Source organism: Medicago truncatula, chromosome 2 (genome assembly GCF_003473485.1).
Source record: "Medicago truncatula cultivar Jemalong A17 chromosome 2, MtrunA17r5.0-ANR, whole genome shotgun sequence".
Classification (NCBI taxonomy): domain Eukaryota; kingdom Viridiplantae; phylum Streptophyta; class Magnoliopsida; order Fabales; family Fabaceae; genus Medicago; species Medicago truncatula.
This window is the reverse complement of record NC_053043.1, coordinates 23,356,522-23,379,591: the sequence shown is the minus strand read 5'-3', so window position 1 is coordinate 23,379,591 and position 23,070 is coordinate 23,356,522. Positions and strand designations below refer to the sequence as shown.

The window sequence follows — 23,070 nt, the reverse complement described above, 5'->3', positions numbered from 1 at the left end:
TTCTATGTACATATATTTGATATTGCATTATTAATGGTTCATCCCTATGTGCAAATTAATATAAAAGTTTACAACAACTTTATATAATATATGATCATAGTTGTGAACATATAGATACCGTTTGACCCGGGTTTTTTCAGCTTCTCTACATTTTTAAGGAGAAGCTAGGTCAAACACAATATCAATAAAATACCTTCGAAAAAAAGTATTTTTTTTAGAATGCATAAAATTGAATGGAATGAGCTTTAACAAAAAGTTGTTGAATGCTACTTCAAAAATCTACTTCTCCGTAATTTATTTCACAAACACCTCTCTTCACCTCATGTAGACAACCTTTTTTTTTTTTTTAATATTATTTTTCAATTTGTTTTTGTTTTCCATTTTTTTTAACCGGTCCATATAATTTTTTTTAAAGGAGGATCAATTTAATTTTATTATCTATTTTTGAAGGAATTTTATTATCTTTTTATCACTTATATATTTAATTTTAATATCGTTTAATTGTCACAACCTCACAAATATTTTTATTCATGTTGTCATTGAATGGCACCAAAAAATTTTATTCCCTTTCTTCAACCTCACAAATACACACACACGCGTTTAGAGTAATATTTTATGTCCGTTTTTTGTTTGTTACGTTAATGCGTATAATTTTTTTAGTGTTGCATAATGCGTACAAAACTATGCATATCTTTTTAATGACACCAACAATGTACACACACACATGAATATCTTTTTAACCTCACAAATACACACACACGCGTTTAAACTAAACATATATTTTTCAATGATATCAACAATGTAACAAATATAATACCATATAATATAAATTCTTATCTTTTTAAATGACACCAAAAATATGATATTCTTATAACTTCATTTGTTATAGAGTATAATTGAAAGAAAAAAAAAAAAAAAAACTATTCTCTAGACAATAAGGGAAGTAATCGAAAATTAGTTTCAGTCATGCTGTATAGATTATAAAATTTGGTAATTACACAGTGGCACGATATATTATGAAGCCAGAACATGATGACATCAAAAAAGGCCAATCCTACTTTGTAGAATATTATCCTATAATATTTTAGGCAAAATCATTGGTAAAATTTAAAATTGTGATTCAATGGATAAACAATAGTTTAAACTATAATTGATATGGCCAACTCCTGCTACATACTAAGTAAGCTTAATCTCTACTTTGTAATATAAAATACATAATAGGTATAATGTCAGGTTTTGAAGTATTGAATTTGTTTATACAGAAAGGAAATGTAACATGTAAGCTGACACATATTTATGTTATAGTGAGCATTGGAATGCTATAACATTCACATCTTATAAGAAAAAACTTGCAGAATATGATATTAAAAGTCAACATATATATCCATAATAATAGCATATATATAATTTAGAAGGTTAAGATAGCAGTACTTTGTTAAGATAGTTGTGTAGTATCAATTGGCATACAATGTATAACCAATATGAATACTGTGAAGTCATAGGATATTACACCAAATATTACAGATAATAAGTCAAGCATATAGCATAAATTGTTTCAAAGTTAATTAGAAAGCACCAAAAAGCACATGCATATTTTAGAGCACCAAAAAAAGCAGTTCAGAAAGAACACATTTCATTTCTTCTCCTGTTTAATCAGCTTCACCCTCTTTGATGAAGAGCCTTTTGCAGGAGTTATGTCATCCTGGCCAGTAGAAATGACAACAACATGAGCTGCAGGCAACTTGTGAGGGGTAGCATCAGCAGGAGGATTTTCACTTGTCTGTCCACCAAGAAACATGGAGGATCTTGGTGTAACCTGGTCCAGAAGCTCCAAGTTGTTTGAATGTCCTGCTGTTTTGAAGGTACTCATAGGGGTCATCTGGCTAAGAGTCTCCGGATCAAACTCAGATGTTGCGGAGAGGTCCTGGTTTGTTTTGCAGAATAACATACATTGTAGATGTTAGTATGCTTATATATAAATTAAGTAATATAGATATGCCTAGTATGATAAACTCGATTTCAGCAATGCAAAGCTTACCATTGAAATTGAAATATCCTGTGAGTCAGTGTTGTTAGCATTAAGTCCTGTATCTTCATTCATAGGAGTTGGGTCAAGATCATCCTTTTCTGGTTCAGCAGGCTGACATAAACTCATAAGATTGATGCGCATAACATATGAAAAACAAAAAAAAATATAATAGGTAATATAAGAAAAACGTAAAGGCCTATTACCACAACAATGGGGAATTTGGCGACAACTTGGTCAACAAAAGCCTCTCCACCTTTATAGCAAACAACAGAACATGACTTCCACCTTGGTTGCCATTTGACTTTAAAGACAAAATTCTTTTCAGCAAGGCGATCAAGCAACATTGGATACTCTAAGCGGTTGGTAATACCAGCCTGGAATTAACATTCTAGTTAATATGTTACATTGAACGGTGTAGTAGGAAAAACAGTAATGTATTTAGATACCTATAGATTATAAGTTTAAATTGGACCTGAATCATGTTTGAGCGTAGCTGAGCAGCAGATATCCCTAACATTTGTGTGACCTCACGGTCCCAAACAACAAAATTACATCTGTCAGATTCATAGGAAACATCCATCTCAAGTTTGTACCTTCAATAAGAATAGCATAAGATTAGTAACAAATAACACTAAACTCACATCATCGGTTGCAATTCAAACAATTATACCTGACGATCTCAATTTCAGTGTTATGTCCATCTTCACATGTGTAAGGAGGTTTGTCTCCTTTGGCAATTTTTGGACACTTATGGCAAGCAAAATAGTACCACCCATTCTTGTTGGAGTTAACCTTTTGAATCGTTGCAACCGTGACACAGTAAGTAATCTGCAAACCAAAGTTGTATTAATAGTTGTTAAAGAAAAAACCAAATAATTAAAACCCATGTGATATCCATGTGATATTAACATATACCTGATCAAGTTGGATAACCTGGGACAGGGGGAGGACAGTGTTTTTGGAGAGAAGATCATCTTGAGTAGCAACTTGGGAGCCTGTATAGGACTGTGTGCATAGGATCTGGGAGGATGACACCAGCTGTTCATCTTTAGGTAAGCTGTAACAACATTCAAAACATTAGTGAGTGTTTGAACTTTATAATACAATAACATACAAAATAAAAAAAATGATATAAAACAACCTTTCCCTGAATAGATTGATCTCGGGGATGTTGTCATTAAGAAACATCTTAGTGAATGAATAAGTGTTTGAAACACTGAGTGGGTACCGGCCTACATGTACATTAAATATTGTCAGCGTATATAAAATAGACAAATATTAAAAGCAAGCTACTATTAAGATAAATACATAAGGTAAACAATCAGTGGTAATAAAAATCACAACCTTCTTCTTTGATCTTGCAATAGTTAAGCATAATAATCAATGGTCCAACATCTTTCCTGTCCTTGTTGTACTGAATGAACCTCGCAGCATAATCCTCCCATAGAGTGCAGTTGATAGAAATGTCACTAAAAAGTGTTTATATCATTAGTTAATTTGAAGTCAAATACTATTTAGATGATATTGAAAATTAGGGAAAAATGAAGTTAATAAAGTTGCAGTAATAACAAATAATGAAGACATAAATTCAATATATCACCTCAAATCTTTTAAACTAAAGTTAACTTGTAACTTTTTCCCATTCCCTTCATTCAATTGACAGTAGCCCATGTCCTGGACCATTCCAATGACATCTGAAATTCAAATGGAAACTTTGAACAATGTAAGATAAAAAGTATACAATGTATAATAAGCAAACCCTAAAGGAAGAAACTCACGAACTAAGAGATCGGACCGCCATTTTCCAGAAATAATCTCAGCAAAAGGCTTGAACTTTGTGTTAGGAATAGGGATATCATGTAGATTGACATCAACAACATTAGTGGCACTGTTCCATTTGAGCATGTACTTGTGGTCAGAAGCTTTGAAAGCTAAATCATTGTTCTGGACCTGGAAATTGCTTAAGGTGTATGTAGTGTTTTCCATAAGGATCTTGTCATAAACAGCTTTATAACCAGTAGGGATCACAACTTGAATATTATTTCCCTATACACAAATTCAATGAAGTTATGAAATAAACATCATGTATAAGAACTTCATACCATACTATAAACATATAAAGGCAAGTACAAAAAGGAAATAAGCACATCATAAAAAGGGGAAAGCATCTGTTCCTTCACAACAACACATGTAAATACAAGTGATGGATTCATATCAGAACAAAGTAGGATAAGGCGAAAGTGTACAATTTTAACACTTATAAGCAAAAATTTTAAGTTATTCATTAATTAAGATAAAGGATTAATAACTTATGTAAACAAAACGTGTATCACCTTAGCATCAACTATTATCATCTCCAAGTGCTCCTTCCCATCCTTGACCACAGTCCACTTGTCTTTAACCCTAACAGCCAACTTCCAAAAATCTTTTTTGTTTGTGACTGCAGCAATGGTTTCAAATGGTCTTTCCAAAGGTATTTCCATTTTGGCTTCTGTTCTGAAGAATAATGGCACACAAGTAAATTTAAAAGCACATGAGTATATTTTTTTTTGAAGAAGAAGCACATGAGTATCTTAATAATGCAAACAAAACACAAGATCTATAAGAAAAATGAACAAAACAGTTACATTCTTAAAAATAAATGAAGAAGTTTGAAAACAAAACATACATCTGTCATGCCAAAAAAGGTAAAATATAGAAACAACTTATAAAAGGCAAATCCAAATACAATAGTTGAACAAAACTGATTTCAAAATCGATTGAATAAGGCCTATAATGGATATGAAGATTTATTAAAAAACATTCAAAGCAAAACAAAAAAACTTTGAATGAAAGAAACGTAAATTATGAAGAATAATGAAGAAAAAAAGGAAAAAATACCAGCTCAAATCTGAGAGGTCGAGTGGTTAAGGAAAGAAGATGAGGTAATGAAAGTACCGTATTGTAGATGTATTATATTTTGTGATGTTTGTGCTACAGTGTTGAGGTTGAGAAGAGTGTAAATTGTGATTGATTAGGTACCTGACATATAGAAATTTGATTTAAAGTTAACTCTTTAGTTTTCCCTCCCAAACGAAGTTAGTCTGGTATAATTTGTTTGGATAAGATTGTCTCATTTTCATGTGCAAAGAAACCAAACTATTGTGTACCTTCCATTAGATGACGTCATAATTGTTAACAATGGTCATTTAGTCACATAAAGAAATATTAGGACAACATTTACCCTTAAAAAAGTGATTTGTCATTCAAAGAGGAGATGTCATTAAGGGGTTTTCCACAGGTTAGCCTTTTCTTATATTAAGAGAGATAACCAAGAGTTGTGTGAGGTTTTTAGGGTTAGGAATTTCACGCATTATGCTTTATAGAAGAATGATTAGGGTTTATAAAAAAAATCACTAACTCCATCGGATCGTCTGTGTTCAAACAAAAAGTAATATTAAGTTGATAATTGCAAATTATTAATAATGAAAAATATTGGTAATTGTATTTGGAAAAAAGGTAGTAATTGTATAAGTAATTACTCAATATGGAAATAATATAATAAAAGAGCATATCGCAAAGGAATCAATCTGTTAGTAAGTAATTAAAGAACTTTCTTTCCATCTGTTTGTGGGTCGAGGCACTAACTTGCAATTGAGGAGACAATCCCATTACATCACCCCACATCTTAGCTGACAAAAGTAATTAATTTAATTGAAAGACGAAAAATAGTCTTGTAGTAATTTACACTAAACCGAGAAAAAAAGGGTGACTAAAATCACGAGATTCAAGATAACGATATTTTTAAAGAAATTATTCGGTTAGAAAGTTTTTGACATTCCATCCATATTCCATACATACGAAATTTGAAGTTGAAGGGTTAAATATGTTTTTGGTCCCTATAAATATATCAGCTTTTTATTTTAGTCCTTCTAAAATTTTCCTTCAACTTGTAATTCCTGTAAAATTTTCAATCATTACTTTTGGTCCATATTTTAAAATTAATTTTTGTATTTTTTAATGAAATTGTGCAGAATATTGTAAAAAAAAATTCACTAAAAAAATTATAATTTTTTAACAAAACATAAATTAAATATGATTCTTTAACCATCTAATATATAAAAATTCATATTAAATTCATGTTTTGTTAAAAAATTCTAATTTTTTTTTTGGATGAATTCTTATAATATTATGAATTTTTCTGAAAATTTTTATTCAAAAATATGAATTCTACATATGAGTTTACTTTAAAAGAGAGACCCAAAGTGAAATGAAAAACTTTATAGGAATTAAAAGTTGAAGGAAAATTTTAGAGGAACTAAAATGAAAAATTGATATATTTATAGGAACCAAAAACATATTTAACCCAAATTTAAATAGGATAAATTATGGAGATTCTTCCCGGGATTTTCTAATCATGAACATGATATAGTTTCCTTTCCTTGGTTGATCGAAATTAAACATACTTATTATTTTTGTTTGAATAAAAAGGTAGTAGTAGTAGTACATTCATTGCATGATTGAAATCATTTGATAAAATCATGTCATGTCATGGTTAGTGGGGCATAGCTCAGCAGCAACAGTGATCAGTTAGGCATATGTGCACTATTGTTAGAATAGACTGTAGGGATATAGATTCATTCATAGATTTATGTTTATATATTAATAGTATTATTTCATGGATTTTTTTTTTTAGAAATATTATTTCATGGATCAAAGTAAAAAAAACAAAAGAAAATCTTTATTGTTATTACTATTTCATGTGCACTATTGTTTAGACATTATTTGTTTTAAAGAATTTTTAAAGAATTATTATTATCATTAATATTATTCATGGATTAAAATATAATAAAATCTATTTTATCTAATTTATTTTGGTACTAAGTTTATAATCTAATCTAATATAAGATTGAAAAATAATCTAATCTAATATAAAATATAAAAAAATTCAATTTATTTAATGATATTGTTTCATAAAATTCTTCAAATAATAGGTCTTATTTTCTAACAATATCTTGTTTTATTTTCTAACAATATCTTGTATTTTTCATAAACAAGATTCGATGAAAAAATACATTGAAGAAAATTATGAGTGGTAGTGTAGATTATTATTTTCCTATTTGCATCATCGATTAAACAAATAATTAAAGTCAAAGGGTTTTTGTCACTGTTCTTTTGGTCTAGAAAAAGTGAAGGACAACAAATAACAGAGCAAAACAGAACATAGAGTAATAGGTTTCACTAGGAAAATATTTCTGTTTTGTTTTGTTTTATTGGTTTCAAATTCAATTTTGTATTTATTTTGTCATCTGGGTATTGAAGATGGCTGTGGTGGAGAATCAAAGCAGAGATGAAGATGGGGTCATTGACCGTTTTCCTGTTGGTATGCGTGTTCTTGCTGTTGATGACAACCCCACTTGTCTCAAAGTCTTGGCTAAACTGCTTTCTGAATGCAAATATCATGGTTAGTTAGTTACTCATAATTCTTGTGTTTCTTCAATTTTACCTTAATTTTATGTTTTACTTCAATTGTAACTACATGCTGTGTTTTCAGCCTTATGACTTTAGAACTTAGTATTTTGCTCTATGAAGCACAGACACTCATCGGATTAGGCGTGTCCCGGTGGTGTCAGACACGTGTTGTGTCCGACACTGACACGATACCGGCACATATAAAATTACACTGAATTATATGATTTTCTCAAATTATTAACGGTGTTGATGTGTCCGTATCCGTGCTTCATAGATTTTGCTACATGTGTCAAAGTTGATGACTTTTGCCCTATGAAGCTCGGACACGGACAGCGGACCCGACACAGGCACCTACACGCTGACACGTATAATAATTTAAGAAAATGACATAATTTAGTGTAATCATTTGTGTCGGTGTCGGACGACATCGGGACACACTTAATCCAAGGAGTGTCCGTGTTTTATAGCTTTTGTTAGGTTTTTGGCTGTTACATAGCTATTAGAATTTAGGTTTGATTTGTGGTTGTTGTTGCAGTTACTACAGCTACTAATGGATTTGATGGACTAAAAATGTTGAGGGAAAACAGAAAGAACTTTGACCTGGTTATCAGTGATGTGGCTATGCCCGACATGGATGGATTTAAGTTGCTTGAGTTGGTAGGACTTGAAATGGACTTACCTGTCATCAGTAAGTTCATACATATGCTTTAGTTTTGTTGTTGTTGAGCATTCTTCTATTTACAATAACGGGTTGAATTGAATTGGTTTATTGACTCGGAACTATTTTCTTCGCTTTTATCTTGTTCTAGTGTTGTCGGGATACAGTGATACAAGTATGGTATTCAAGGGTGTTACCCATGGTGCATGTGACTATCTGGTGAAACCTGTTCGACTTGAAGAGCTTAGAAACATATGGCAACATGTAGTCCGAAAGAAAAAAACTTATTCCAAGGATGTTAACAAGGCTTCCAATGAGGATAAGGTCCCTAATATCTCTGGGGGAAGCAATCAAAACATATTGGAGAACAGTGTTGATCAGAATAAAAGGCTCGGTAAAAGAAGGAAGGAGCAAGATGAGGAGGAGAAAGAAGAAGAAGATGAAGAGAGTGGAGATGGAGATGAGGACGAGGATGACCCGTCATCACAGAAGAAACCTCGTGTGGTTTGGTCTCCTGAGTTGCATAAGAAATTTGTTGGTGCTGTTAATCTACTTGGTGCAGACAGTAAGTTTTTGATAGTGATGATATAACTTTATCGTTTTGCTTGAGTTCAGTGCTTAACAACTTCATATGTAGACATGGTTACAATAATTCCTAATACAAGATTTATTCTCATGTTTGTTATTGCAGGGGCTGTTCCGAAGAAAATACTTGAGCTGATGAATATTGAAGGGATTACCAGAGAAAATGTGGCAAGCCATTTGCAGGTCTTTATTCTTGCCTTTTGTAGTCACCATAATCGTTCTGCTTAGCCTTTTCCAAATCATGAAATGATTTATTATTTTTTTTTTAGATTGTATGAGCTTAAAATCTTGTTTAGTAGAAGTTTCATGAAAAAATAAAGTCTAAATGATGAATTAACATTTATCAAAGTGTTGAAAATGTTACATCCTCTTGACGATTTTGAGACTTGAAACACATTTTTGCAAGTCCTACTGACTCGACAAGTTTATTCAAGCATAGATGTATAACTTTGTACAGTGAAACCTCTTCATTTTTATGACGAAATATACTTTTTTAGTATTGAGATGATCACAGATGAAGCTCATTTTCGTTTTGTATTGCAGAAATATAGACTCTATCTGAAAAAGGCAACTCCCCATGATACTAACATGGTTGCTGGACTGGGCGGTGGTAATGATTCTTACCTTCGGATGAGAGGAATAGATGGATATGCAGACTTTTGCACCTCAACCAGATCTGGAAGGATAGGAAGCACCACATTGCCGTCATATGCACCGAGCGGAGTTTTCGGTAGGCTGAATTCCCCAGCCGGCTTGAACATGAGAGGAATTAATTCTTCAATACTGATTCAGCCTGTTCAGTCTCACAACACCAACAGCTCCTGGATTCCTGCAAATCAAAGCTCAAGCTTATTACATGGTGTTCCAACCGAGCTTAACCAATCTAAGCTAAACAATAGTGCAGCTGGTATATCGCAGTTAAATCAAATAGATTCCACTGGATTTGCAGCTGCTTCAGACTTTCACGATAGTAGGGCTATTAACAGTTCTAATCAAGTCTCAAACCATCATCTCTTGTTGCAAGGAAATTCACAACAGACACACAATGCAGGGTCATTCAGAAATCAGTCTTCTGTTGGATCTGCTTCCTTGGGAAACAAAAACATTACTATTGGCGGTTCTTCTAATTTGTTGGATTATAATCGGTGTAGTGAAAACTGGCAAAGTCAAGCTCAGTTACCTAAATTTCCTGCTAGTTCTTTGCCGGTATGCAAGTCTTTCAATAATGACCAACTGCCTCTCACTAGCGTTACTGCTTATAACCAAAGCCCTCTAATCGCTAACAGTTCAGTTGACTTTTCGTCTGGAAACACAATCACTGTTGCTTTGGAGGAAGCTAGAAATGTGCCAAGATGCCAAGAAGATGGCTTAATTGGGAATTTTATACAGCCTTCAAGTTATGCTCCACGACAAAGCTGGGCAGAAAATAAACCGGATTACAGCCAAAACACGGGTCGCCCCTTCAATCCTGTGAACTCACAGGTTTGTTCCAGCAGGGCATTGACAAATTCCGCGTCTCACAATATTAACCAAAGTAAAACAGTCTGCAGCAATAGAGTTGATACATCCTTTGTTGATCAAGTATATGGCGCTTCCACGTCAGTTGCCCGGTACCCCGAAGCTGAGAAATTCTCGTCAGATGTACAAGTCAACTCGAATGATGCCTACAAGTTGGAGAAGATGAGGTCCCAAGTTGGATATGTTGAGGGTTTTGGAACCTTAGAAGACATAATGGGTGCAATAGTCAAAAGGGTATGATTAAATTGGCTGCTTCTGTTGCACAGATTTTAAAAAGAAACTAACAAATTTTTTCTTCTTTACACTCCTTTTTTCTTGCTCTAGTCTACTATATTATTTTTTTTGGATTGAAAGTTTAGTCTGCAGTACTATGACACAACTTAGTCGCGCTATCATTTTATTTAGTTTAGTCGACGGTATTTTGAAACAACTTAGCCACGTTATCATTTTATTTATTTTGGTAGAATGGTTTTATGAATTTTTTGAATACTTCTTTTGGATGCTTGTGTATGTAGTATTATTTCTTTGGTTTACAACTTATATCTCAACCATAGTCTGCATAATTTCAATATCAGATATCTACCTTTCAGAAATAATGCCAAAGAAGTTATGGAAAAATTTAACAGTTACTAGAGATGCTACCAAATGCAGACAAATTTCGCAGTTGTTGACGCTGTATAATTTTTAAAGCAGTAATTTATATCATTCCTTTGCATTTTTCTAAATCATAATCATCTGCTCTTATGTTTTCCTCTGGTTACATACACCTTTATTGTCTTTTTATTTTAACTTAATTGTATGCAAGGTTGTACAAGTACAGTGTAATTGTTTTTCAATAACTATGAAACAGGTTAAAATGAAAATCATATCTCTCATGTTATTGAGAGTTTAATATCACATTTTTTGAAACGTTTACAATAACATCCCTCTAAGACATTGTAAGAAGATATTGTCGGTTGTTTATTTCATTATTTTATGAAAGACTTTGTAATGCAGGAGCAAATTGAGATGACATTGATGGATGGAGAAATGTGTTATGATTCATACCCTGTTGGATCATGTATTTGATTGCTTCTGATTCAACAAGAATCCAGGAGCAATAAAATCGTGAAACTTACTCCTATCTCTGGAGTTTATTATTTCATTGTGTAGTTTTACATTTGATGTACTTATTTCATGAATCGATGCGTGTATCTTCCGTCTCTTTTTCCTTCTTCTTGCTTAGCAGCAAAAATGTAGTTTATGCCTTTTTCCAGATTGTAATATGAATGTATATTTGTTAGTTCATGTGTTCTTTCTCTCTAAGGGGATGATCTATGAAATTAACACTTTACATGTAGCAGATCTTGTGAACATAACTTTTCTCCAATTTTCTTTATTTCATGATACAATGTCACAAAAGAAAATGAAAGAAACTTTAGATACAAACTTCTTAGTAGTAAAATGAAAAAATAAAATAAGAAATGAAAATACAGATCATAATTAAAATACAAAGTAATAATAAAAAAAATTAAGAACATGAGAGCTTGTTACAACTTACATGACAGAAAAGCTAACTAATATTTAATCTCATTGTATGGTTTGTTCAATACTGCAGTTGGTGGATTTATTGTCACAATATGCATTATTTTCACCTTCAACCAACTGTTGTATTCTTCACATACCAAATCTCCAAAACATTTTTTTTTTCATCCTCTATAGTCTTTTATAGATTTCTTTTGTTACATTTCAAGCGCTTGAAACGAGTAGAAAATGTTCCGATTTCAAGCATTTGAACTCAGTTCAACTCAGTAAGCTGTGCTCTTCTTTCTGCAGCTTTTTTTCTGATAAATATTCCCCACCTTAAAGCTGCTTTAAGTTTAAGCCACCCAACGACAGCCTTCCCTGAGCACTTGACATTATCCTCGCCAAACGAATGATACATCTGAGGCTCATACTGAAGTCTGTAGGTGTAACAATTCTCGTTAGAATGACCGAAATTAGCTCCTTCATTAATAGTCTTAAGTAACCTCTGCATATCATCACCCTCCAACATCTGAGAACTCCTAAGCCGAAGTTCTTCTGCGACAATGTCTTCCAACCCTTGTCCGTTTCTCTGCCTAGACCAGTCTCCATGATAATAATTACCTCCAATTTCAGGATTATTATCACCTGACATGTTGTAATTCATGGTCCCTGGTAATGCTATTTGAGATGTCCCTACCATCTGATAATCCGAACTGGATGAGTAGTTATTCGTTATTTGCAAATGTTGATTTTGATCGGATGACACGTACGACGCCCTTCCCTTTGCAGATGCATACTGCTGCTCTTGGAAATTGTTCTGATGCATTGTATGAGCTGCTACAGATTTTGATCCCCTTTTGGAATTAGTCAAAGAATTTAAAACTTCTCCATCATATTCTATGACTTGGTCCCAATTATCATATGCCTTTTTCACCAAGGAATCTACAGACATCTGTAATTCAAATTAATTAATGAGCTAATTTAGCTATTATTTTTGTTGATCACGTATCAAATCGAAGCATGATCCCAAATTTATATACATATATAGAAAATTGACCTTTTGATTTGAAGTGAGTGATTCTAAAGAGAAGAACTGGCCATCAGCAATGAGACCTCTTAGCTCATATATGTTGTTGAACATAATGCCAGTGCTATGGGTTTTATCGGTGTAGTAAACAAAAAGCTTAGTACCCAAGACACATGTCTTGGCATGCTCCACAGTGTTCTCCCACATTCTGTTTGACATTCCACTACCAAGTACCTGTAGTCAAAAGGTCGAAAAATTATGATTAGAGAAGAGTGATATGGATGGTTGATGTCTACATAGAAGTGAATTCTTACGCTTCTTAATTTCTGAGGCTCGCGGACAAGAAGACGCAGGAAATCTTCTACAGTTACTATTCTTGATTGAATCAACTTTTTGTGAAGTGCACCATCCTTTGCTATCCGATCCAATCTCCAAACTTCATCATGCAAAGCAGGTGGATAGTGTTTCTTGTATACTGCAAGTTGCAGAAAATACACAAAATTTGCCTCAATATAGCCTTCATATTGAAAAAAACGTTGCCTTTGTTCTTACTTTACTATATCAAACACAATTACTTTTTCATAAGCAAAAACAAGTAGTGTTCACTATTAAACTTACATTCTCCTCTATGATCTTTAACAGCAAAGGCTTCAGTCTTTCCCTCACGCACTCGAATCCCGTCACAATATCCAGGAGCCACCTTAACACCAAGTCTAAACTTTCGGCTTCTTATCCAGCTAGAATTATCAGTGAAAGAAAGATCACCTAATGTTCCTACTCCTTCCTTTAGACTAACTTGCAAATCTCCAGTTAGAAGTGGCCTTTTCCCCTCGCGTTCCTTTACTTCATGGCTTTCAAAGTGCTCTTTTGTCCAATCATCATCAATTTCCTCATTAAAATCACCTTCCAGCACAACAACATTCAACTTAGCAACTGATTCTGGTCCAACTTGAACAACGTTTCCCGTGTTTGGATCCAACAAGACAACATGGATGACTGCTCCTTGCTCTCCCTCAACCTTCCCTCCCGTGAATAAGTGAGGTGGCATTCTTGTTCTGAAATGGAGCTGCAGATTCTTTTCCCCTGGTGCTTCTATTCTTGCTGGCGAAGACCTGGCACAACTAAAATGTATCAGAGACGGATCCTGAAATTTTAGGTTGTTGAGATAATACTCATGTATATAAACTCGCAGGGACAATACTTGTATAATCGTATAATAATTAATATTTTAGATTCTTTCCCTTACATTCTTCAGTGTAACACGTGGCAAAAATAATGATACGTGAAAAATCACATTAGCACTGTCACATTTGTGTTGAAAACTTGACAGAAGGACTAACATGTCTCGGTTTATTTTTGTCAAAGACTAAAAATTGTTTGTTTTTCATAGGGACTAAACTGGAATCTGTGGTTTTTTTTAGGTACAAGAATAAGACTTCACTCTACATATAATGCGTACATTCATCCACGGGTGTCATCATGCCTAACAGATATCAATTATTATTTATTTTCGATAGGATGTTCCCAATTTTATACAATTTTGCACCATCCTAATTTACATCATAACGTTAAGGGCTACATGTGATCAAGCACTGTTTTGTTAGTTCCATTAAATCTATTATCAGCTATCAGTGTCATAGTGATCAAGAAATTTGAACTAGTAATAAAGATTTTCAGAATTCTAATCTGACGAGGGAACACACCTATCACCCAGTTTAGCATGGTCCAATTTCGCCAAAGCACGCTCCACTTCTTCACTGACCTGTAAACCACGGAATTAGAACGATTAACTGAAGAACTAGTTAATAATACATTTTACACAATGAAAGCACTGCTAATTTTACTCCATGTTCTTTGATTTGATAACCTTTTTGTGAAATATTCAAGCAAAGCGTCTATTATTGCATAGAACGGTGATTAAACGCTAAAAAAAATAAACTGCTAACACAATACATGATTTAATATCACTCACAATTTTTCTGAGAAGAGGTTCCAAAGATGAGCAGAGTCTTTGCAAACTATCCACCTTCAAAGCTTCCACAATTACACTGTACATTTGCAGTAATCATTGATGTAAGTTTCACCAATTTTGCATTAAAACATGGAAAAATGAATCTAAAAACTAACATGTTTAGAGTGCATATATCCAATGCTACCTTCACTTTCCATTATATAAGATTCTATTAAATTCAACTTAGATGAACACTTCTTAAAGTGAAAAATAGTATAAGATATGATGATCAGAGAATGAACAAGTTGTATTGAAATACCTAGCTAAACCAGGTAGTTTTGGTTTCTTTGACTGAGTAAGATGGTTTTGTGCATCCTCATCATCATAACTTCTTTTCTCAACTTTATTGTTCATGGAACTTTCCATTTCTAGAACCTTATCCAATCCCAATGAATATCTAAATTTAGAAACTTGGTCTATTCTTAAGATAGGTTAGTAGTTGTTGCACCCCAGAAGGTTCCCACAGAAGCAGAAAAAAAATCTTGGAAGTAAAGAAACCTTAAAGTTTGAGTTGATAAACAGAAACAAAAGTAAGAAAGGTTGTATGTATGTATGTTTGTTTGTAGGATGATGACAAAATAATATGGACAGTTGTTTATTTAGTATAGATCTATAAGCATATGATTTTATTAAAAATATTAAAAAAGGGTGTTTTTGTTGGAATATATAATTGATATTATTGATGTTCACAGCTGGATTAGATGTGTTCATGAACGTTGGAAATTGAAACCGCGTTTTTTGGTGTCTCATTTCTCTTTTGACTTTGTTATTTGTTACTAGTGTCGGTGAGAAGACAGAATCATCCCTGCATATTTACATTTACATTCATTACTTTTGTCTATTACTATCATATTTATGAGGATCAGTCAATGTTGTTATTCCAGTGACAAGGATTACCAGGAAGACATTTCTTTGTTTTTTTGGGAGATCGAATAGGAAAGGAGTCGTCACTTTAGTCCTTGATTGCAGATAAATTGTAAAATAGTCCCTGAATGTAGACTCTGTTAGTCAGTTTAGTTCCTGAATGCAGACTCCATTCGTCAATTTAGTCCCTGAATATAGACTCCGTTTGTCACTTTAGTCCCTGAATTTGACCAACAGAATCTACATTCAGAGACTGTTTTGCAATTTCTCTACATTCAGGGACTAAAGTAACTAATCATTTTCCATTCAGGAACTAAAGTGATTAATTCCCCTTGCTTTTCAATACAAGTAAAATATGTGAACCACACCACTCCTTCATTCCAACATATTTGGGGTTGAAGTTGAATATATATTTCTTTTTAGGCTTAAATGCACTTTTGGACCCCTATCTTTTCAAAAGTTGCGGTTATGGACCCCTAACTAATTTAAATACAAAACAGCCCCCTATGTTTTGATTCTTTGGCAGTTTTGGACCCCCAAGGCAAAAATAAATTTAAAAAAATGACACGTGGCACCCTCAGTGTTGACCGAGTCAACAATGGACTGGGTCCAAAACTGCCAAAGAATCAAAACATAGGGGGTTGTTTTGTATTTAAATTAGTTAGGGGTCCATAACCGCAACTTTTGAAAAGATAGGGATCCAAAAGTGCAATTAAGCCTTCTTTTTATTATTAAATATATTCTTTAATATCCTATTAAAGTTCATTAAAAGATAAAATAAAAAATCAGAATTTAACACATTTTTATACAAACGAATAATTTTGAAACATTTATATACATAAAAGACACATTGAATACATTAGTATTTTTCTTTTCTTAATAGGAGTATATGAGAAATTGTAAAGGGGGATTAAGGCTGTACAAAACCCCGGTTCGGTTAAACATGTCGTCCTAACTTGCAAGTTTTAGGTCGAGTTTGATCCTAACCCAAAAAATAAAAGTTGGCAAAAGAGTGTCCAAAGTTTGAACCTAGAAGAGGGAAGGATGGTGCCTGGTTTGACATACCGATCATCATTCCCATGTTTGCAAACTAACTAATCAATAATATCAATTATACACTTCAATTTCATACATCGATTTTGTCTTTAACACACTTATTTGCTCTCTCTAGGGTTAAAATCACAATTGCGTCCTCTTCACTTTTGTAGCTAGGTTTTCGTCACTCGCATCAATTTGTCGTTCGCACTACGCCTTTGTCACTAGCCGATCGTTTCTTCTTTTGTGTCTTCATCTAGCTTCTCACTCATAGAAGAGTGTGTAGAGCCTTAGATTGCACTCGCAAAAGAATGCATCTTCATCTTCTCACACCTTTGTTGTTCACATAATAGCTCTTTAGTGTATGATGCATTTTCACCCAAAAGTGTGGAATTTTAATTCCTTTATAAAATATTTGTAAAATGTGAAAGGATTTGTTTGAGCATAACTTGAGCGACAAGACACGTTCTATGTGGCGTTGGAAAGCTAAGAGAAAATCTATAAAATCGTAGTTGATACAATTAAGAAAACTCAAACTCTAACAATGTGGAATATTCAGATTGAGGTCAAACCGTAATAGAACCTCACTGCAATTTATTTCTTAAAGAGACATATATTAAAAGATAATACACAATAATCACAATCATTTCTTTTGAGTATGGAAGCCAATTGTTTTAAACATAATCTAATCTAATATAATATATTTTAAATAAACGTAAGTTTTTTATTTTGTTTTGTGGATTGTAAGTATTTGTAATGAACATTAGTTCAAAAAAGAGTATTTCTAATGAACAAAACAAATCAAAAGGAATGGTAGCTAAGCACAGGGAGAAGAAGTATAATGAAAATGAGGTTATACTTGTAATTTAACTGAACAAATTGGAGGGGAATCGAAATGTATGTAATAATGGAATGTGATGGAATGCATACCATTAGGTTTCATTCCTTTTTTTTTAACGAATATCTAAACAATAAAACATTAACTTATTACATTCTATTCCATCATATTCCATCTTATTCCATCAATCTAAACATACTCTTAAACTAGAACGTGTCTTAATGATCTCTCGTTTCCTCCAAAATTTTAGTTTTGGTGGCCTTAAATTTATAACAAAACTTTAATTCTACGTTGACATTTTTCATCTAAATATATACTCTCTATATCCCAAATTATAACAAAAATATTATTTCACACTTAGTAGGAAAACTAAAACATACTAATAATAATTTAGAGTATAAATCTGGACCATATCACTGTAAGGAGGAGACAAATACTCTAAATTAATAAATAAAAAATTGGCTCGAAATAAGTTAAAAAATATTAAACCTATTTGTAACTGTAAACTTATTTTAAATGTATTTGTAACTATAAACTTATTTTAACTTGGTTCAAAGCTGAATTGAAAGCGGTTTGAAAATTAACCAATTTTTATGAAAGTGGCTTTTATAAACTTAGATGAAGATCAAATTGATTTAACATGATCTCTTTGAAGATTAAATTGATTTGATGATCCTCTGCATAACTTTAAATCGATTCAAAATGAGGCAAAAACTCTCTAACACGTCTGAGTCGATTTAGACTGTCAATGGTGCCATTTTGTATCGATTCAAGTATTAAACAATTGTTTTTGAAGAGATTTGAAAAAACACAAAAGATCATAGACTATAACCAAATGGTTTACAATACAATATAAGGTAGATTTGAAATAAGAGTTAAATAACCACATAATACTCAAGACAAAACCAAAAAGGAATCCCACTTAAAAGAGCTTTGAAAAATGAAACTTGCCAAATATTTGCATGCATGCTCAATATGTTTTATGCAAGGTGAGACTTAGTCTAGACTAAAGGGAACAAAATTCATATTCTTGTTTTTACCATGATCTTAACATATAATTATATACAACATGTTCGATTTAAAAGTCATATAAAAGAGTAGTTTTGAGTACCTTTATGCGTCCACCTCCAAAAAATGGTTATCACAAAAGGTGAACCAAAGAAGGTGATCTGTTTCGTAAAATCAACTAAGTGATCACCTTCTTTATTTAAGCATGTTGACACTCATCGCTTAGATAATCATGTTTCACAATCGAAGTCATCATGCTCAAGTAAAAATGTGTGTGTGTGTGTGTGTGTAATAAGCCTTATAAACCTCCTCTGGTTCTAGTTGACTTCCCACACAATGATCAAATCATGTCGTTCATGCATCAATTTATTGAAAATGTGGGGATGTGGAATGTGATGGTCATTGTGGATTCCTTGTTCTTGCAGGCCTACATGGTAAGTTAGTTGATGATCATCACATTATCCATCTTAATCTTTCACGAGAGTTAACCAGTAACTGTTATCTTCAACTAATTGGGGGCAAATAAGCAATTTGACGAGGTCAAACATGTTATGACCACTGATTGAATTGGCTTTGCACTTAGGGATAAAAGTGTAATTATGTCATATATCAACTTTCTTATTGTACAAAAATATAAGTATGTGGTAGTTTACCTGTCCGTCAAAATATGATAGTCGAAAACTTTTTTCTTTACACGGTGCACCATCGGAAAGAGACCGAATCACGTGTCTTGCACATGTGAATAGCAACCATTTTATTTTGATAAACTTTTTTCTTTTTGTTTTTAGTTTATATTTAATATTATCGTTGTTTATGTGTAATAGTCATAACTTTTATTATAGGTATATCTGAAGGACGGATGTAAAAATTCATCCCACATATGTATTATGAAATCACGGTGGTCGTAGAGATGATGCAAGGACATGGGAGCCTAGATATACTCATAGGATGGTCAGTTACAATGAACTCATCCATGTTGCAGATACTGAAATAATTGGACATGATGATGTTATGATAGTTGAAAAACTTGAGAAAGATGAAGATGATAAGATGGTTGATGACAATTGATATTGCTTTACAAGTTTATCGCTAATGTTTTCATAAAGTATTTACTACATATTGTAGAAAAATGTGCATCATAAATAATGATATATTTGTAAAGAAATCATTAATGCACTTTACAATTTTGACAGTTGGAAAAAAACTTGCAGACACGTTAATGTTGTTTTACCGGTAAAAAAAGAAAAGAAAATGTGCAAGAAACGAACCAATGGCAGGTCAACCGACAGAGTTTGTTGGATAAGAAATACTTAAACGAGGTCATAATAAGTGCTAGATCTGCCAAGATTCTATGTTGACGTTTTTCCCATGTGAGTGAGTGAGTGGGTGTGTTCATGATTCTGATTCTTTTTAGTATCATCCTCATCCTCCATCCATGTGTGGATACTAATAATCTCTTCAGATTATTATTAGGTACCCACCCACCCACTTAAATACCAAAACCAACTATCCATATGCTTAAAATTCTTTTATATTTGCTGTTGCTCAATAACAATAACACCTGATTTCAATTGCTTTAAGTAAAAAATTACCACATATTCATGTAGATGATTTTTTGTTGTAACTCTTGTTGTGCACCCCTGAGCACGGTTACCTAGACACTGAGACCTTGAAACGAGCACTCGAAAATCCCAAGCCAACCCAAATGGATTAGTTAATTTGCAAACTATTTTGATTCTTAAGTAAATATTACAAGGTGCATAGATTAAAAAATATATATTACAAGTTAAGGTACACTAAAAAGTAAGGCCATTTTTTTTGTCAAATAGTGTATTGACTAGAATTCATTTTATAAAATGAATAAGTAGGGTGTTCGGGTTTGAACCCGATCCCCCACTTAACCAGCTTCTTGGAATTAAAACTTACAACCAACGGCAAAATAAAGGACAAAAGGGGGTCTTGGAAACAGATAAATATATTGTATACTATAATCAGATTCATGACCATAATTGATGAGTTTTAGCTTCCATGGGATAGTATCGTGGTAATAGTGCACTCATATGCATTGGTATCATCTGTGAGGTAAAAATTATTGATACTAGCACATATGCAGTCACAAACAAACACATTAGGAGGAGAATAATTTGACAACTCAAGCATTTTGCTTGTATGCTTGTATATAAAATAATGATTATGACCATATCAAAAATTAATATAAGTGATAATAAACATGATGCAGTTATTCTCCTTCCCAGCCCATTTGACGTGCCCGTTTTTCCCACACCAAAGTTATCTTTCTCTCCTTGGTTAGCATGGCTTCGGCCTGTTCTCTTGCCTGCTCGCACGTTTCAGTTGCAGAAACACATTTGCCTGCTTCTCTCTGGTATTGAGATCCCACTCGTTTTGCTTCAGCCAAAGTTATGTTCATGTGCCGTGTGTGCGCTTCAGAAACTGACTCTTGTAGCTTTAGCTCCTCGGTTAGCAGGTCCACAAACTGCTTCTCCATCTCCTCCCTTAGTTCCGGGTCGTTACCCCCACAATCTGTTGAGCAGCACAACTGATGTCATTCATATGCAGTTATCAGCAACAAATCCAGCCAGTATATGCATGGTGACATTTCAAAATCTTGATCAATAGCTGGCTGGCATAATCTATTATTCAATGGAGCCAATTGACCAAGAAATACCTACTGGGTTAACCGAACGACGGTATATAATGCAAATTGATGGAGCATACTATTTTAAGCACATTAAGTGCGAGGATTGATTTAAAAAGGAAAAAGCTTTACAACAACAAAAAGCCTTTTCTACCTAACTAGGATTGGCTTTATGAATGAAATGATATCATAATGTATTATCGTAAATCACGTGCGAAGAAAATTTATTCAAATCTAAATTCTTCGTAATGGTACTACCTACAGGTTTTCTAGCTCTCACTCTACATCCACAAACCAATGTAGTTCTCTTACAAAGTTATCTCCATATATACCACCCAAGGTGATATTCTGCCATCTTTTCAGACAAAAGTGCTACCTCACTTCGTCACTAATGCATTTTTTTTATAAATCATATATAAATATTATTCATCCATGAAAACATTTTCATCTTTAAAATATATCTACATTTTCATCTCTAAAATATAGAACTTAATATGCAATGGTATGTGGTGCTGTGCAGAGTCCTGGTATTAAGAAAGACAAGTCTTGGGAGCAGAATTTGCAAACACCGTTGCGTGGCAGAAAAAGTGTTGGTTTTCCTGAACTTAATCTTCTATTGGCCTTTTACCATCCAAAAATCAGTTTCATATAACATCACAGGTCTTAGAGCTATGTTGGGAAATTTCTCCTAGATGGTCTTTGATTTTTTGCTCTAAGCTAGAATTAGTTTAACTCAGACAAACTTACATGTATATACTCTTCTGTAATTCTACTTCAACGAAAATCATGTATTTTCAAGAGGATGTCTCCATGTCTCAAACTTCCCACTTATTTCTTCTCTAGATTCTTTAACCAAGACTATTACCATACGGAAAAGAAAAGAAAAAAAGTATATCATCACACTGGATTTTGGTTAATAAACCAGACCTTGATATCATTCTATCATAACACTAAGCATGACCCTATTGATATAATCCCTTATTTCATGAATATAAACACCATGAACTCCTTTATTTCCACAATACCTCTTTGAGTACACTCTACTACTACTACACACCTTTTCCTAAATCAATGAAAATCATACGTTCCTTTACCATGTAATATAGTTCATAAACTTAATCCAGAACACAATGGAATTTGAAATTAGCAAGACATAAAGAGTTAAAAAGAATCCATGAAAAGAAAGTGTAACCTGAGACAGAGAGATTGGCTAATCCTGTGGAAGAAAGAAATGAATGAGTAAATCTGAGACATAAATCTTGTAATAATATTAAGAGAAGAGCAAAGATCGAAGAAAATTACCAGGAGCGAGTTGAAAGAGGGAAAGAGGAGGAGGACAGTGACAGATACAAGGAGGACAAGAAGAGAGTTTGGAATTAAGAGTGATACCATTCTTGAATCTCCAGTAAAGAGCAGGACCACACACCATTAAAGCTGATATCATTGCAAACAAAACCAAACACCATCTTAACCATGATGATGATGATGAATCAGATCTTCCTCTTGACATTCTTTCTTTATCAGATCTAATTCTTCTTCTATCTTCTCAATTCAGAAAGAAACAAAGAAAGAAAGAAGCTGGTTGGTTATATGGTGTTTGCCGATTTGATTTGAACAAGTCCTAGTAACAGTGTTGTTGTGTCTGTGTTCCCACTGCGTTCCCATGTCCTGTCCTTTTTAATTTCTTAACAAAAATTATTAAAATTAACATTTTTATATATGCTATAACAAAAAGATTAAATATCCTCAATTTTAATATACCCCCAACAATTAATTTAATATTATTTTTGTCCAAATTAAATTCAATCATGACTCTAGTATTTATTTCTAATGTTTTTTTTATCCATACACTTTTCTCAGCTCAGACCCTTTTTGGATAAACAG

General features: G+C 33.1%; 4 protein-coding genes across 6 annotated transcripts; 1 reads left to right on the top strand and 3 right to left on the bottom strand.

Annotated features, from left to right (window-relative positions):
• Positions 1 to 1,633: 1,633 nt before the first annotated feature.
• On the bottom strand, positions 1,634 to 4,512 carry LOC25488301 (uncharacterized). Its single transcript, XM_013608368.3, has 11 exons — positions 4,363 to 4,512; positions 3,808 to 4,075; positions 3,630 to 3,723; positions 3,374 to 3,498; positions 3,171 to 3,261; positions 2,945 to 3,086; positions 2,700 to 2,857; positions 2,502 to 2,622; positions 2,233 to 2,403; positions 2,039 to 2,140; positions 1,634 to 1,924 (listed from the first exon to the last, which is right to left on the bottom strand). The coding sequence occupies exons 1-11, from the start codon at positions 4,510 to 4,512 to the stop codon at positions 1,634 to 1,636; spliced, it is 1,713 nt and encodes a 570-aa protein (XP_013463822.1).
• Positions 4,513 to 7,043: 2,531 nt separating this feature from the next.
• LOC25488302 (two-component response regulator ARR12) lies at positions 7,044 to 11,599 on the top strand. 2 transcript variants are annotated; one of them, XM_039830556.1, is made up of 7 exons: positions 7,044 to 7,472; positions 8,016 to 8,168; positions 8,290 to 8,703; positions 8,830 to 8,906; positions 9,267 to 10,475; positions 11,238 to 11,336; positions 11,468 to 11,599. In XM_039830556.1, exons 1-6 carry the CDS (start codon positions 7,331 to 7,333, stop codon positions 11,307 to 11,309), a joined length of 2,067 nt encoding a protein of 688 aa, XP_039686490.1. In that variant the 5' UTR covers positions 7,044 to 7,330; the 3' UTR covers positions 11,310 to 11,336; positions 11,468 to 11,599. The 2 variants fall into 2 exon arrangements, with proteins under 2 accessions (XP_039686490.1, XP_013463823.1); XM_013608369.3 differs by having other exon boundaries at positions 11,238 to 11,599.
• Positions 11,600 to 11,685: 86 nt separating this feature from the next.
• Positions 11,686 to 15,395, bottom strand: LOC25488303 (calmodulin-binding protein 60 F). 2 transcript variants are annotated; one of them, XM_039830557.1, is made up of 7 exons: positions 15,045 to 15,395; positions 14,747 to 14,822; positions 14,478 to 14,536; positions 13,393 to 13,886; positions 13,089 to 13,291; positions 12,805 to 13,008; positions 11,686 to 12,699 (listed from the first exon to the last, which is right to left on the bottom strand). In XM_039830557.1, the coding sequence occupies exons 1-7, from the start codon at positions 15,149 to 15,151 to the stop codon at positions 12,019 to 12,021; spliced, it is 1,824 nt and encodes a 607-aa protein (XP_039686491.1). In that variant the 5' UTR covers positions 15,152 to 15,395; the 3' UTR covers positions 11,686 to 12,018. The 2 variants fall into 2 exon arrangements, with proteins under 2 accessions (XP_039686491.1, XP_013463825.1); XM_013608371.3 differs by having other exon boundaries at positions 13,089 to 13,249; positions 15,045 to 15,393.
• Positions 15,396 to 20,506: 5,111 nt separating this feature from the next.
• Positions 20,507 to 22,873, bottom strand: LOC25488305 (uncharacterized). The gene is made up of 3 exons (XM_013608373.3): positions 22,489 to 22,873; positions 22,379 to 22,402; positions 20,507 to 21,071 (listed from the first exon to the last, which is right to left on the bottom strand). The coding sequence occupies exons 1-3, from the start codon at positions 22,694 to 22,696 to the stop codon at positions 20,770 to 20,772; spliced, it is 534 nt and encodes a 177-aa protein (XP_013463827.1). The 5' UTR covers positions 22,697 to 22,873; the 3' UTR covers positions 20,507 to 20,769.
• Between the last annotated feature and the right edge of the window lie 197 nt (positions 22,874 to 23,070).

Coding starts and splice junctions, on each gene's coding strand:
- LOC25488303 (XM_039830557.1), bottom strand. CDS start 15,151: ATGGAAAGTTCCATGAACAATAAAGTTGAGAAAAGAAGTTATGATGAT. Junction 13,887..14,477: donor CATGCTAAACTGGGTGATAG/GTGTGTTCCCTC, acceptor TAGTTGTGCCAG/GTCTTCGCCAGCAAGAATAG. Junction 13,009..13,088: donor AGCCTCAGAAATTAAGAAGC/GTAAGAATTCAC, acceptor TTTTGACTACAG/GTACTTGGTAGTGGAATGTC.
- LOC25488305 (XM_013608373.3), bottom strand. CDS start 22,696: ATGTCAAGAGGAAGATCTGATTCATCATCATCATCATGGTTAAGATGG. Junction 22,403..22,488: donor CCTCTTTCAACTCGCTCCTG/GTAATTTTCTTC, acceptor TTTCTTCCACAG/GATTAGCCAATCTCTCTGTC. Junction 21,072..22,378: donor AGCCAATCTCTCTGTCTCAG/GTTACACTTTCT, acceptor GCTGCTCAACAG/ATTGTGGGGGTAACGACCCG.
- LOC25488302 (XM_039830556.1), top strand. CDS start 7,331: ATGGCTGTGGTGGAGAATCAAAGCAGAGATGAAGATGGGGTCATTGAC. Junction 7,473..8,015: donor TTCTGAATGCAAATATCATG/GTTAGTTAGTTA, acceptor TTGTTGTTGCAG/TTACTACAGCTACTAATGGA. Junction 8,704..8,829: donor TAATCTACTTGGTGCAGACA/GTAAGTTTTTGA, acceptor TTGTTATTGCAG/GGGCTGTTCCGAAGAAAATA.
- LOC25488301 (XM_013608368.3), bottom strand. CDS start 4,512: ATGGAAATACCTTTGGAAAGACCATTTGAAACCATTGCTGCAGTCACA. Junction 3,499..3,629: donor TTTAGTTTAAAAGATTTGAG/GTGATATATTGA, acceptor AACACTTTTTAG/TGACATTTCTATCAACTGCA. Junction 2,404..2,501: donor TACGCTCAAACATGATTCAG/GTCCAATTTAAA, acceptor TGTTAATTCCAG/GCTGGTATTACCAACCGCTT.